Genomic DNA, 13,866 nt, shown 5'->3' on the forward strand with positions numbered 1-13,866 from the left:
TAACAAATCAATTATTTATATGTATATATATATATATATTAATTAATTAAGTGGGCATAGTCAGAAAAGTACCTCGAGAAAGAATCCCCTATGGAGAAAATGCCTTGAGAAGAATGGAGGCTTTAGCTTAGCTGTGTTCAATTCATAATTTTTTACTGTCAAAATGACCCTTTCAAAGTAAATACTAATTAAAACTTTCAATTAATATTACACCCATCAAATTAAGTTTTCTGACTATGGTGCCGTACCATCAAGACCATTTCCCTTCTTGCGTGTTCAAAAGTTTCATTCTATATTTTTACCTTCCTCTTGACCTACCAATTAATTTATTTTATAATATTTTTTTAAAATTATATAATTTTTAAAATTTTCAAAAAACAACTGTTTTTTTCCTATTATTATTCATTGGGACACAACAGATTGAAATAAAATAATAAATTATATAATATGAAGGAGCTTTCCCCTTTGCTCACTAAATTAGTGAAAACTTTTGTAATTGAAATGATTCAAACTCGAGATCTCTCCTTTTTTAAATTAGTAAAAAACCCTACCAGATCACACTCAGTTCAATTGGCAAAAGACAACTATTTTTCACATAATAAAAATATTATTAATTCAAATAGTTAATAAAACTCAATTTTTCATTAAGAATGCATTTTAAAGCAAGCATTTACCTATAATTACAACGTCAGCCAACCATTATCACTATCAAGCATATTACTTAAACATCATGCTTAGTCCAGATACGGAGACACATGTTTAAACGGAAAAAAAAAAAATCTCAACTTATTTTCAATTTACAATATAATGTTATATTTATTTATTTTTTTATGTTCTATATACTTTATTTTTTGAAAAAAAAAAAGAAAAGAAAACCCTATCAAAGTTTAATCCATTGATTAGCTCATGATGGCATATACCATCAAAAATTTAAAACAGACACAGTCAAAAGCACTAACCATTTTTAATGTATATAGAATGGCCTCATTGACATTTAACCTTCTAGCTCCATTTGAAACATTAAAAAGTATTAATACTAAAAAATGAATAATAAAATAACAAAAGTATAAAACGAGAAGCGATAAGGTCTGAATTAGTGATGAAATGGATGTGACAGTAGACTTTCCTGTTTCGTTATTGATAATACAATTAATGGACTATGACCATATTGCATTTATTTAAACATGTCCTTAATTATAGATTTGTTGCTTAATTTGGGTCCCAAGAGATCTCTATTCACTTAATTCATGATTTAATTAAGTAAAACCTCTATTATTGCAGCTGTTGTTATTTGAAAATTTTTCTTAATAATTAATATTTTTATTTTTGTGCTGTGATAATTCAACCCATTGGTTACTGTTTTCCTTAGATCAGAGTAAGTTTTTCTTCTTGTTCGGCCAATTTTGGTCACCAACCATAACAGAAATTTTAATCCAACCTCAGAAATTTTTAATTTACATTTTTTTTTGTCCTGTAATCATTAAATGTCTTTCTCATAGTGTACTTAAAGAGTGAAAATTTTCAAATTTCTTAGGTAATATATACCAATATACTGAAAATAAATTTTATAGTGTCTATTTCATCTCACGATTTTACATTATTGCTTTAAAATTAGCCATTTTTTGTACATTAAATGTTAATGGCTCTACATTTTAGTTAATTCTACATTTTTTTCACTTAATTTTAATTCTTGGCATTTAAATTTTGATTACCTTAATCTTTTAAAAAAAAGTTATATTTTAGTACTTTTGATTTCAAAAAATTCAGGTCGAATTTTAAATTTGTTTTTTTCTATGTGTGAGAGATGCTTTTCAAAGTCGTTTCTTATGTGATGTAGGATTGAGTACAGATCAATACGTAAAGTTTAGATTAAACCTATAATTATAAGATTATTTTAGAAGAGATTATTGAACTTTTGTGTGTTAGGTCATGGAGAAAATAGCCCTAGCTACTCATTCTTGTGGTGAGGTTATCCAATATTTTGGTGGCTTTTGCCCATTGGTGTAAGAGCTTTCTCCCATGATTTGTTATTCAATGGCATATGGGGATTGAAACAGAAGTACTCTTCTCCATTTTGTGGTGGTTCTGCACTTTATGAGGTTTTTGCGTTTGGTGTAATTAATTTTATAGTAAGAGATAAGTTATTGTTGTTTTATTGATTGAAAGTTAAAATGACTGAAAGAAATTTCGCAGCCACGTAATTTTTATATTTTGCAATTCTTACCGAATTAATGAAAATTTTTATATGATCTGAAATTTACAAATTTAATATTTTATCTCCACATCTTTATATAAAGTGAAAAGTGAAAAGATTAATTAAATTATATGTGGTTGGTATAATTTAATCATTTCTAATGAAAATATAGGATAGATTAATCTATTTATCATGAGTAAATGAGAGGGATAATTTGGATATAGTTGAGTTTATGGATTTCAGAGCAAGAGATGTACATAACTGTTAATATTGATTAGCATAATAAGCTATTGTTATAAATATGATAGCTTGAATTAAAAAAAAATTATTTTTGATTAGTTTAGTATATGAGTAGATCCATATATCACGAGTAGACACATTTATAAGAAAAAATTTATCTACACCCGCAGGATGAGCCCATTTAATTATATATCAAATCAATTACAAATAGGTTTTTGATTCAAACAATTTCTAACTATATACTAAGAAAAAAAAATAGTAACAATTGTTTAAAAATTCTTTTTTTTAATTGGTTTAATTATAAAACTACTCATCCACCAAGTGTAGACGAATCATATCCATATTTATATATGTAGCCCAAGTAAAATGGTGCACAAGGTAAATAATTTATTTTTTATTTATTTTGTTTATAATGTATTTGATGTTATTGTTACTATAATGTAACAGTCTTCGTATCTAACAAGAATAATAATGAGAGTGTGTTTTCACTAAAAAAAAAAAGAATAATAAAGAGTAATGGTTTTTTTTTTTTTCATAAATGCCAATCAACTAGTGACTATTCTCTCAAAAAACATCAACCTTTGATTAATTTTATGATAAATATGCTATTTAAAAAAAGAGTGAAAAATATGGATGTATACCATGTATTTGCTGAAAAAAAAAAAAAACAACAATAATAATGAATAACTGTTTTTTTAATATTAAAAATTATTTAATTGTATTTTAACTTGAGAAACAAAATTATTTATTTAATTGTCGAAGAAACATTTTAACATTAAAATTTAAAATCTCTTAATAGGGAAATGGGATGAAGAATTTACAATAGAAGAGAGAAAGTTATATCCCCTAATCCTATGTAGTAATTAATCTAATGACAAATTTAAAATTATTTAATTGCCACAACATGTGAAAGAAAAGTCCCTAAAAAAAAAAAAGAAAAGAAAAGAAAAAAAAAAAAAGAAACTGGACTGTTTCTTTTCTGTTGCATGACACACTCACACACATTTATTACATCGAATGGAATTCTTCCTGGAAAGTACTGGACAATTCAATGACGCTCTCTACCATGCATACAATTCCTTTCATTTAGCAATTATAGTATTAAGGAACCATTCAACCAATTGAATCATCCTCCGTATATTTTGAGCATCATTACTTTGGTCCACCAATTGCATGGATGGCTCTGATTTAGTTATCAAATCACCAATCTTGATTCTCGAAGGGTATTTATTAAAGCAGACTTCTTTAAATATTAGAAGAAAATTATGATTAGTGGGATATATATCTGTTGTAGATTCTGGACTAATGACAAAGACAAATAAGAAAAAACCTATATTCTACTGTTCTGGCATTTCTCATTTTCTTAATTCTTTATTATTCTATTCATAAAGTTATTTCCATCTTTCTTTTTTATTTATTTCTTTCATTTGCCTTTTTGAATTCCTCTCTGTCTTTCCTTCTCTAGCTCTTATAGTCTCTCTTTCTTCAACTCTCTTATATGTGTGTGTTTGTGTGTATATATATAAGATTATCATACCATTATTGTTTAAGGGATAAGGAACAGGAAACCAAAGCTATAGCTAAGAATAAGCAAAACTAAAAATGGGCAGAGCTCCTTGTTGTGACAAAGCGAACGTCAAGAAAGGTCCATGGTCGCCGGAGGAAGACGCTAGGCTCAAGGAGTATATCGAACAGAATGGCACCGGTGGTAACTGGATTGCCTTACCTTCAAAAATAGGTAATTGATTATAGCTTAAAAAGTTTATAATCATCAACAGTTAACCAACAACTTCTGCCGAGATCGACCATTAATTGTTAATTAGTTGTTTATTTATATGCAGGTCTTAAGAGATGTGGCAAGAGTTGTCGTCTTAGATGGCTGAATTATCTCCGGCCAAATATTAAGCACGGAGGATTTTCAGAGGAAGAAGATAACATTATTTGCAGCCTCTATATTAATATAGGAAGCAGGTAATTAATTAATTTATACCTGTAAATTAAAAATAATAAATCATGCTTAATTTTAAATTCTTTTTTACATATTTTTTGTTAGGTGGTCTATCATTGCTGCTCAGTTGCCAGGAAGAACTGATAATGATATAAAGAATTACTGGAACACAAGGCTAAAGAAGAAGCTTTTAGGAAAGCAGCGAAAGGAGCAACAATCGCGACGAAATAGTCTAAAGCAAGAGATAAAGAAGGAAAACCAGATTTTTATGGCATCTGCTAATGACTTTATTAATCAAGAGCAGACTACTAATTACTGGCCAGAGTTACCATCAACATCAACAACCTCTATTATACCAGCAGTAATGAATCCAACCCAAGATTCTCAGTTCTTGGATCAAGAATCTCTTAAAAGCTTGCTGATCAAGCTAGGAGGAAGATTCTCTGATAATAATGATAATAATAGTGGTAATAATAATCAAGAATTGATAATTTCTAATACTAGTGTTTATTCTCTTAATCATGATCAACCATATTCAAATACAGTCAATATGGGTTCTTCTACTGCAGCTTCTGTAGATAACGGCAATTACAGTCTCTTTCAAGGGCTTGATGCTTTTTCTGCCGTTGATTTCGATGAATGGGTTTATAGTAATAACCAGCAGCAGCAGGTAGAAGGTATGCAGAGTTTGTATGGATTGAGTGGTAGTACTAATGGAAATGGAGCCATTAGTTCTGGAGAAAGTAGCAGTTGGGAAAATAATATTAGTGGAAGCTCTAATTTGGGTTATCCTGCACTTATTTCTGAGTTTGAGACTTGCTTGCAACGTCCACCGCAGCAACAAGATCATTCTTCATCTTTTGAAGTTTCGAGTTACCATTTTGGGGCACAATAGTTACTACTTACTACTGCTTCTTTAATTAGTACACATGATTTGTGTAAATTGTTAGTTAGTAGGAAATTTGGTATGGTGTTATTGGAAATTAATTACTCATAAATTTAATCAAGAGAGATATTTGTTAATTTTCTACTTTTAATACCTTTTCTAATTCATTTTTTCACGCGTTAGATTTAATTTCTTTTAGGATTTTAAGTAGTATATTCGCGAGATTCTTTACACTATAATCTCCATGATCAATAATTAATGTTTAAGCAATTAACTTTATCATCTATTTTCTTAATTAATATGTACTTAATGCAAAAAGTAGCTATCTTAATTTCTCTTTCTTTTGATTCTGAATTCGAATTTATTAGCTCACAAAAGACGACTCCTCTTCCTCTAATGCTTTTGAATTAAAACTCGTTGATAATATCTTATCAAAATTTTGTATATATTAATAAGGTAAAGTGGGAAATGCTTAGACAATTTTGGCCATGCCTTGCTCGGCTCTAGCAAAGTAGGGCACAAAAAAAAAAAAGGCTGCATTCTTTTATTGTTATCTTCATGTCTGCAATTAACAATAAGAGCTGTGAAGGCACATGCAATCACTTCATCTCATATAGTTCCAACTAGAACAGTACTAAGAACACAAGTTACATGCTAAAGGCACTTTTTATATACAATTCCTACTGTTAGGTCAGGTGGGTTAGCTAGCTATTTCTATATATTTATCCATCTGCTATTGATAACAACAAATACAATAATAGAAATATTCTTTAGTCCCGTCTCAATCCAATTGTTTTGAAACCTTTGATCATCATTTTCCCTTTTCTCTTGTGAAAAAAAAAAAATGTCAGATTGGTGATGTTGGTTTCTTTGAAAAACACATCAAAACCTTCTTTTCATTGTCTTCTTCATTCTCAGCTTTTCAAATTAAACCTTAATTTCTTGGAAAGAACTATATATATGTTCATGGTTAATTTATTGTGAAGAGGTAAATTTGCAGCCATCATTTCCATCATAATGAATAGATCACATCAAAGTTGACTATTTATGATCAGTCTCAGTCACTATTTCAAATGTTTTTTATGGCACATATATTTGTACAGTTATTGAAGCCAATTCAGTGATTTAGGACAAGAAGATTGTTATATATTATATATATGCATAAGGCAGTTTTGTGCAATCTTCCAATTAAATTATAATAATTGGTTAATTATAATGAATTTAATTATGATAAAACCATTAGCATGCATCATATTTTACATGTAAAAAAGATGGAAGAAAATAATACACAAAATATAATTAAACATGGACTTTTGTTGGAAGAGTCGATGCCAACTATGTACGTGTATGTTGATGTGTTCTTTGTATGTAAGCTCTCAAGTCAAAAAGAGATAAATGCACCAAGTTAGACAAAATTGAACAGGTCTTTGGTGGCCTTAATCAGCAACATTTAAGCTTGAATATATTATAGCTTAGCTCAGTCAATCACTACTTTTCATAGACAGCCACTATGCCAATTTTCTTTTAGTTAATAAGTAGGGGCGGAGCCAAACAAAATTTTCAAAATTAAGGGAGTTAAAATTAGAGAAAACAAATTTGTGCACTATTTTATAAGGAAAATTAAAAAAAAAAATAGAATTCCTGTTGTAAGTGTTTAATGAACAAAATGAGAAGAAGTAAATAAATCTTAAGGTTTGATTTTTAGAATTACTATTCGAGAGATAATTTGGATATAAAAATGCATTGTTGGGGTCTGTTCGACAAAATCAGTTATTTTGGTAGCCATTAGCTGTTTTAGTAACATTTAAATTTTAACTGTTTGAGTAGCTTTTATAAAATGCTAAAAGCTAAACGTAATATAAGTTAACATTTTATAAAACGCTATCTTAACCTTTAAAAAGTTAGTCCAAATGTTATATTACCAAATACTATAAAAAAAAAAAAAAAAAGTATTTTGACACTTGCCGAATATAGCCATAAGCTCATTAAAAAAATATTGATGAATCTATACCCATTTTATTAAGAGGATCAATCTCAAAATGGTAAAATAAAATAAGAATTATTTTTTTGTTGGTAATAAACTTCATTATCCTTTCTTATTTTTTCTATTTAACAAAATTTTTTTAATTAAAATCATACTTTAAAAAAGAACTAATAAAAATATAATGCATAAAAGTTATATATTTTTATTTCATTCTTTCATATATTTTCTAGAAATATGAGAATAGATATATAATACTAATGAGCTATTTTTCTATTTTGGGAAAACTAATACATTTTTTATACTCAAAACATATATAAACAAGATCAATTTTTTGGGTAAAAAAAAAAAAAGACGAATTTGTATTTTTTTACATACTAAAAATATATACTAAATAAAAGTTTAAAAGGTCTGAATCCTTATTTTTACTCTTCCAACCCATGTCTATAGATATCGTAGTAGATATAATCCACCTAAGAATTTTTCCTACTCAAAAAATAAAGTGATATGTATCACTGTGTAAATTTATATAAGGATATCCTGGATTAAATGGAAGAAAAGAAAAAACAAATAATTCTTAGAAGAAAAAGCATATTAAACTATGGACTATCTAGAAATAAATTCTACTACTTAATGTTATTTTTATTTTAAAATCACTCTCATTGTAATGCCATTATTTCACTTGTTTATAATTTTTGTACTAGGCTGGTTGTGGGAATGACCATTGTTGGATATTGACCCATACCTAACTATTCATCTCATCGTTAACATTTTGTTTTTCACTCATTGAACATAGTTCTTATTTCCTGATTTTGTCAACAATCTGTGATTTGAGTTTCATCACCATTGATCCCCTATGACTAGGCTTTATGTAAACCATGAGGTAATCAAAGTTCCTTTGTGTCAAGGTTGTTTTGAAGCAGTTATAGCTTCCAACACATGTATATGTCTTACCATCAAAACAAAAGAAAAGCATTTATTTAATTAATTTGAACATCAAATTCAATTATATATACATTCAGTTATATATACACTGAATTATTAAAAAGCTCGTTCATAAGATTAACAAGCCAAATTGTTCAAGTTTGCTCATCGGGCTTGTTTAATATAAGAGCCGAATTAACTTGAGCTAAAAAGTGGATAATTTTTTTTTTTAACCACAAATTGCAATGAGCCAAACTCTAACTTAGCATTTCAAGCTCCAATTGAGCTCAAGTTCGAATATATTTTTATTGAATCAAATTTGAATTCAATTGTATTTGACTCAACTCGACTTATTCACAGTATTATATTTTAGAATCGAATTATGTAGTTACAAATTCTAATTCTAATAAGAGCTTATTTAATTAAATATCAAGAAAATATAAGAATTCACTAAATAAAGAAATACAATGGAAAAATAATTGAGTCTTTTGATGACTGATTAGTTCTTATAGCCTAAGGTCAAAACTAGACCGACTAAATTAATTGAGAATTGATAATAATCACATGTAGTTGTTACAAGTTGGATCAGATTACTAGTTTCCATACTGACTTTCATCTCAATTTTTTGTCTCATTGGCCAATATTTTTTTTTTGTTATTATTTTTATTATTAATTAAATTAGAATTGGTTGACATGATTTTGAAATATTAGCTAGCTAGTTGATTTTGTCAAGTTTAAATTTAAAAGTCTATTTAACAAATTAATTCAACTCTCAAATCAATCTTTAAAAATTAAAATAAACTAACAATCACAGTGTCAAATATATAAATAGCAATCATATTAATAATTCTCCGTGCCGACATGCTTATATATATATATATATATATCTTGTGTCTAATTTGCAAATTAAATTATTTCCACCATTAATTATTTTATTAAAGAAATAGCATAAGCTGCAAGTCACTGAATAAAAACACAACTTGATTAATTCCTGTTTCTGATTATTAATTTTTATTAAGCAACTATCATATCAAGTCTATGGTTAACAACTAATTAAGCATGCTTAAATTTTTCTACACATAAATATATTTTTTTTCCTTTGTAATTTTTTAGTTGGTGGGGGAGCAAGAAACTTCAAGAAAACATCATCAACTATTATAAACTTCTATATATATTCAAAGACTTTACCAATGGAGAGACCAAAAATTAAAATTATAACCTTTTCAAACATATGTTTTTTGACTTTTGTGCTAATATATTAATGTAATTAATTTATTTAATTGGTGCAAGAAATTTCTTTTGTCATCCACTGCGTCGTCTTTAAGGAAATGTTCACATTTTGTTGTTTGTGTGAATCTTGGAAAAATCTGTCTCTCAAGGCTTCAAGCTTATTGACAAATATGAATGGCCAAAAACAATTACATCTAAATGTTCCAAACATTCTCAACAAACAGCTAAACAACAAACTCAGTGGAAGCTATATATTGGCAATAAAATATTTTTAAAATTAATTCATTCACTAATAATTAACTTAACAAAAACGAACAAGTGCATGCATGAGAGAATCCCACCATAATTCTGACCTAGAAGTAGGGACGAAAGTGAGATGGCTTTTTGAGGGCACTCAATCTGCAAAATTGGGCTTAAGACGGGTACGAGTATCAAATTAACTATTTACCGCGGATTTGTGTTGAGTTTGCGTTTAAAGCTGTGAGTACTTTCTACATATCAAAACTTATTTTATAATTCAAAAATATTAAATACATTAAAATTCAAATAAAAATTTAAATGTATATTGAGCTCAGTCAGTATTTTGCTAAAACTAAAATAAATTAAATCCAAGCTTAAAATTCTACACCCTTATATCATCTAATACCAAAAAAAAAAATTAATTACTTAAAAAATATATTAAACCACTAGAATTTAATTTAGAATTATCCTTTATCCATATTTTTCTTTTTTCCATGCAGCTGTTTTTTTTTTCTTTTTCGTTTTTTTTTTAAATATTGAATTTGAATTATTCTTCCCTTCCTAACTATCAAATAAGCACTTGAGCAAGTGCAATTAAGCTCTTTTATTCATTTATTTAGTTATATTTATAATGATTAAAAAATTGGTATATATTTTCATACTAGTTTGTATATTTATTATTTAATTAAATTGCTTTTTTGGTATTTAAGAATTACTACTTTTTTTTTATAATAGTCACAAATTCTTTTTATTTACATATGTCATTATAAGAATGGACAATTAATTTTATGAAATCTATATACGTAGTCCAAGTCAAGAACTTTTCATAAATAATATAGTTAAATATTTACGAGTTTGGCATGCACTTATGACTTATCCAAAACCTGAGTTTTCTTGTTTTGCATTAATTAATTAAAAATGAAAAATACTACAATTGTCTCCCTCCACGATATTTATTGCATTGTTTAAAAATACTTGTCACATCCGTGGTTTCAAGGAGTAATTAATTTTTTTATATTTATCTTTTGTATATGAAAATAATTATTACTTCAATTTAATGATTTTCTTAGAGAATTAATATTAAATTAAGGTTAATATTGTCGATTTACTCAATAATTTATTATAATTTAGACAAATTACATAATTTTTTTAAGGAACGTAAAATTTTAAATATGACAAATATTATAAAAGACAATTAGTATTATAGATGAATACTATTCCAAGTGTTCAATTAATACTAGAGAAGTAAATTCAAAGAAAGTTAATTAATTAATTAGCCTTAGACTCTTGGCAAAGTTAGAAGACCAATCTCCAATTGAATTCAAAAAAATTGATACTATAATAATAAAATGAATTGTGTAAGCAGTGACATCAATGGCAAAACGGTAAATGGGTGACTAATTAATACCGGTACCCATACAATGCACTGATTACCATTGAATGAATAATTTCAAAGGTTCAATTACCAATATTTATTATTCTCTTCGTTTCAAAATAAGTGTCATTTTTTTAGCTTGGCTCATAGATTAAGAAATACAATTAGTAGTCTAATAAATTTTAGAAAAATTAGTTTACAAGATATCTATTTTGCCTTCCAATTAAGACTGTCTTCGGTTACAACTTTTTAAATAGTCAGTCAAAACGCTAAATGTTATTTATTATAATATTCGGTAACATAGCTTTTGAATTAGCTTTTAGAGGTTAAGGTGGCGTTTTATACAAAGTTAATTTACGAAAAGTTACTCAAACAACTAACAGTTAAATGCAACTCAAAAAGTTAACAGCTACCAAAACAACTAATTTTATTGAACAAACCTTAAATTAAGGAAGTAATTGAGGGACAATTATATTATGAGTAGAATACTAAATAAATAAGAGTAGATTAGGCAAGAACAAAAAATTAATGTAGTCTTGAAATTATATGTTTATTCATATTCTTCTCTATTTGTTGATGAATTAAATCAAAAGCTTCTTAATCATATTATAGAGGTCCATTAATTAATCACAAATTAATGTTATGATTTACAACTTGTATTATTATCCATATCATAACCAATCATACATTTAATTGGAGGTAAAAAATTTCAAGCTGATTATTTGTATCCGCCGGTCCATGTTTTTTAAAAACAAATATTCAAGTGTGTATACTTCAATTTATGTTTCTCCTAATTTGCTTACTCTATCTTGTTATATTTTTTTTAACATCATAATAGTTAATGATTTATATTTTTAAGACCATGATAGTCAACTCGTGATTGCACAGTAATTGAATAAGTAATTAAGTTTTCTAAATTATAATAAAATATTCATTTATATAACTAAATTACCTTTTAAAAAAATTATGGAAATAATCATTGCATTTAATATAAATAAAAGTAAAATTAAAAAATATTATTAATTAATCACTGATATTCTAATAAATGATTTATATTTATTGACAAAATAATTATCTTAAAACGGCTTATATTTATAAATACACCAAGTATAAACATTATCTAGTAATCAAATTTCATTGTGGAAGAGTCATAAGTTAACGGCCAATGCAATATAAAACAATCCCAAGAATTAAACCACCTAGCTAGCTAGGTATATAGTATATAGGTAAGAGAAATATTGCAAATGCCAAAGCTTAAAATCACCATAGCTGATTTTTGCAAACCAAGAAAGAATAATATGAAAGAAAATCCTTGACAAAGAAGAAACATGTAACAGGAAAAAATCTCCAAAAACTATATAAAAAAAAAAAAACTTAAAAATAAATAAATAAATAATATCTTGAAGTTCCTTTCAGAAGGCTCATTCTGTCAACGGCGTGACAATAATATTAATTAATAATAATATAGTTAATATATAAATAACCATAGCAAATGGAACCTTGATTAATGCCTTAAGGTCGCTCGCGACAAAACCTCCGGACGATCTTTTATGCAATTTTTTTTATTTATTTTAATATTTGAATCTCTAATTAATCAATTTTATAACTATTTATTAGTGATATTGACACTCATTAACATGGGAAATTATTTGTTTATTTCTTTATTTAATTAATAGTCCATATAATTTGTCTTCATCCTTAATTAGGATAAGTTAGCTAGCTAGTCTTCTTTTGTGATAATACTTTTTCCAAGAAAGAAGAGATTAGCTTATTATTATAATTATTATTATTATGATTTTTTATTGTTGTCGTGAATTCAGCCTTTTATAAGGAACAAGTATGATGAGATGGCCATTGTTCATAGGATAACATTTTTATTTCTGCATTTTTGTTTGGGTTTGTTTGGACATTATAGACTCTATATAAACTTTTTTTTTTTTTTTTGGTGCTTAATTTTGTTGTAGACTATTTTGTGTTGGGTTGGTTCGGTTTAAACAAAACCAAATCGTCCCTAACTGAATAGACTATTTTTAAAAGATAAACATCAAATAAAATCAAACAGTAATTGAATCAAATCCGTTTGATTTAAATAATTCTGGACAAATTTAGACCTATATTTTATCTAATTTTTTAAAAATCAAACTGAATCAACAAAAAAATCAATCAGGTGTAGTTCGATTGATCTACTCACTAATATAATTATTATCACTTTAATAAGCAAAGAAGAGCGCTACTTCTAGTCCACAAAATAGGAAAAAAAAAATGAATCAATGAAAAATTTTTATTTTTTGTATTCAAATGAAAATGAAACCTATTTTGCCAAAGACTAATATAAAGTTATAAACTGAACCGAAACGGTTCAATGTAATTGTGCATTTAGCTCTTTTCTTGTTTTTGGTACCGTGATCAGCCTTGCCTCAACCAGCCATATTTGGATAAAGGAAATTAAGAATGGCGTTAAAAATAGATATGAGCTCAAAAAACATTCTAAAAATTTTTTGTTGGAGCCTGGCAAGCCCAACTCAAGGGCTTGGGCGGGTATACCGTAGTTTTGGTGAATATTGTGCCTCAAGCTCAACCCAAATCAAATTGAGTTCATCGGAAGCCTACCCGACCCGAGTTTTGACTTAAAAACAAATTGTCCAAACCCGTTATTTTTGTTGGACGAATACCATGCTCATTAACAGATCTAGTAGTTAAAAGTAAAAGGCTCCATACTTATGAGTTAACTGGAATTGAAATTAAATTGCAAAATATTATATAAATTAAATAAATTTATTACTAATCTCAAATTAATGTATGAATAAATTAAAATAAGTTTTGAACTAGCTGATTTTTGACTCCATCC

At 27.1% G+C, this 13,866-nt stretch overlaps 1 protein-coding gene across 2 annotated transcripts; it reads left to right on the forward strand.

Annotated features, from left to right (window-relative positions):
* Positions 1-3,758: 3,758 nt before the first annotated feature.
* MYB84 (myb domain protein 84) lies at positions 3,759-5,412 on the forward strand. 2 transcript variants are annotated; one of them, XM_020681535.3, is made up of 4 exons: positions 3,761-4,172; positions 4,276-4,405; positions 4,488-4,849; positions 4,952-5,412. In XM_020681535.3, exons 1-4 carry the CDS (start codon positions 4,037-4,039, stop codon positions 5,275-5,277), a joined length of 954 nt encoding a protein of 317 aa, XP_020537194.1. In that variant the 5' UTR covers positions 3,761-4,036; the 3' UTR covers positions 5,278-5,412. The 2 variants fall into 2 exon arrangements, with proteins under 2 accessions (XP_020537193.1, XP_020537194.1); XM_020681534.3 differs by having other exon boundaries at positions 3,759-4,172; positions 4,488-5,412.
* Positions 5,413-13,866: the final 8,454 nt, after the last annotated feature.

This window comes from Jatropha curcas, chromosome 3 (assembly GCF_041381405.1).
Source record: "Jatropha curcas cultivar XTBG-Jc1 chromosome 3, XTBG_Jcur_1.0, whole genome shotgun sequence".
Taxonomy (NCBI): Eukaryota; Viridiplantae; Streptophyta; class Magnoliopsida; order Malpighiales; family Euphorbiaceae; genus Jatropha; species Jatropha curcas.

Coding starts and splice junctions, on each gene's coding strand:
- MYB84 (XM_020681534.3), top strand. CDS start 4,037: ATGGGCAGAGCTCCTTGTTGTGACAAAGCGAACGTCAAGAAAGGTCCA. Junction 4,173..4,275: donor TGCCTTACCTTCAAAAATAG/GTAATTGATTAT, acceptor ATTTATATGCAG/GTCTTAAGAGATGTGGCAAG. Junction 4,406..4,487: donor TATATTAATATAGGAAGCAG/GTAATTAATTAA, acceptor ATTTTTTGTTAG/GTGGTCTATCATTGCTGCTC.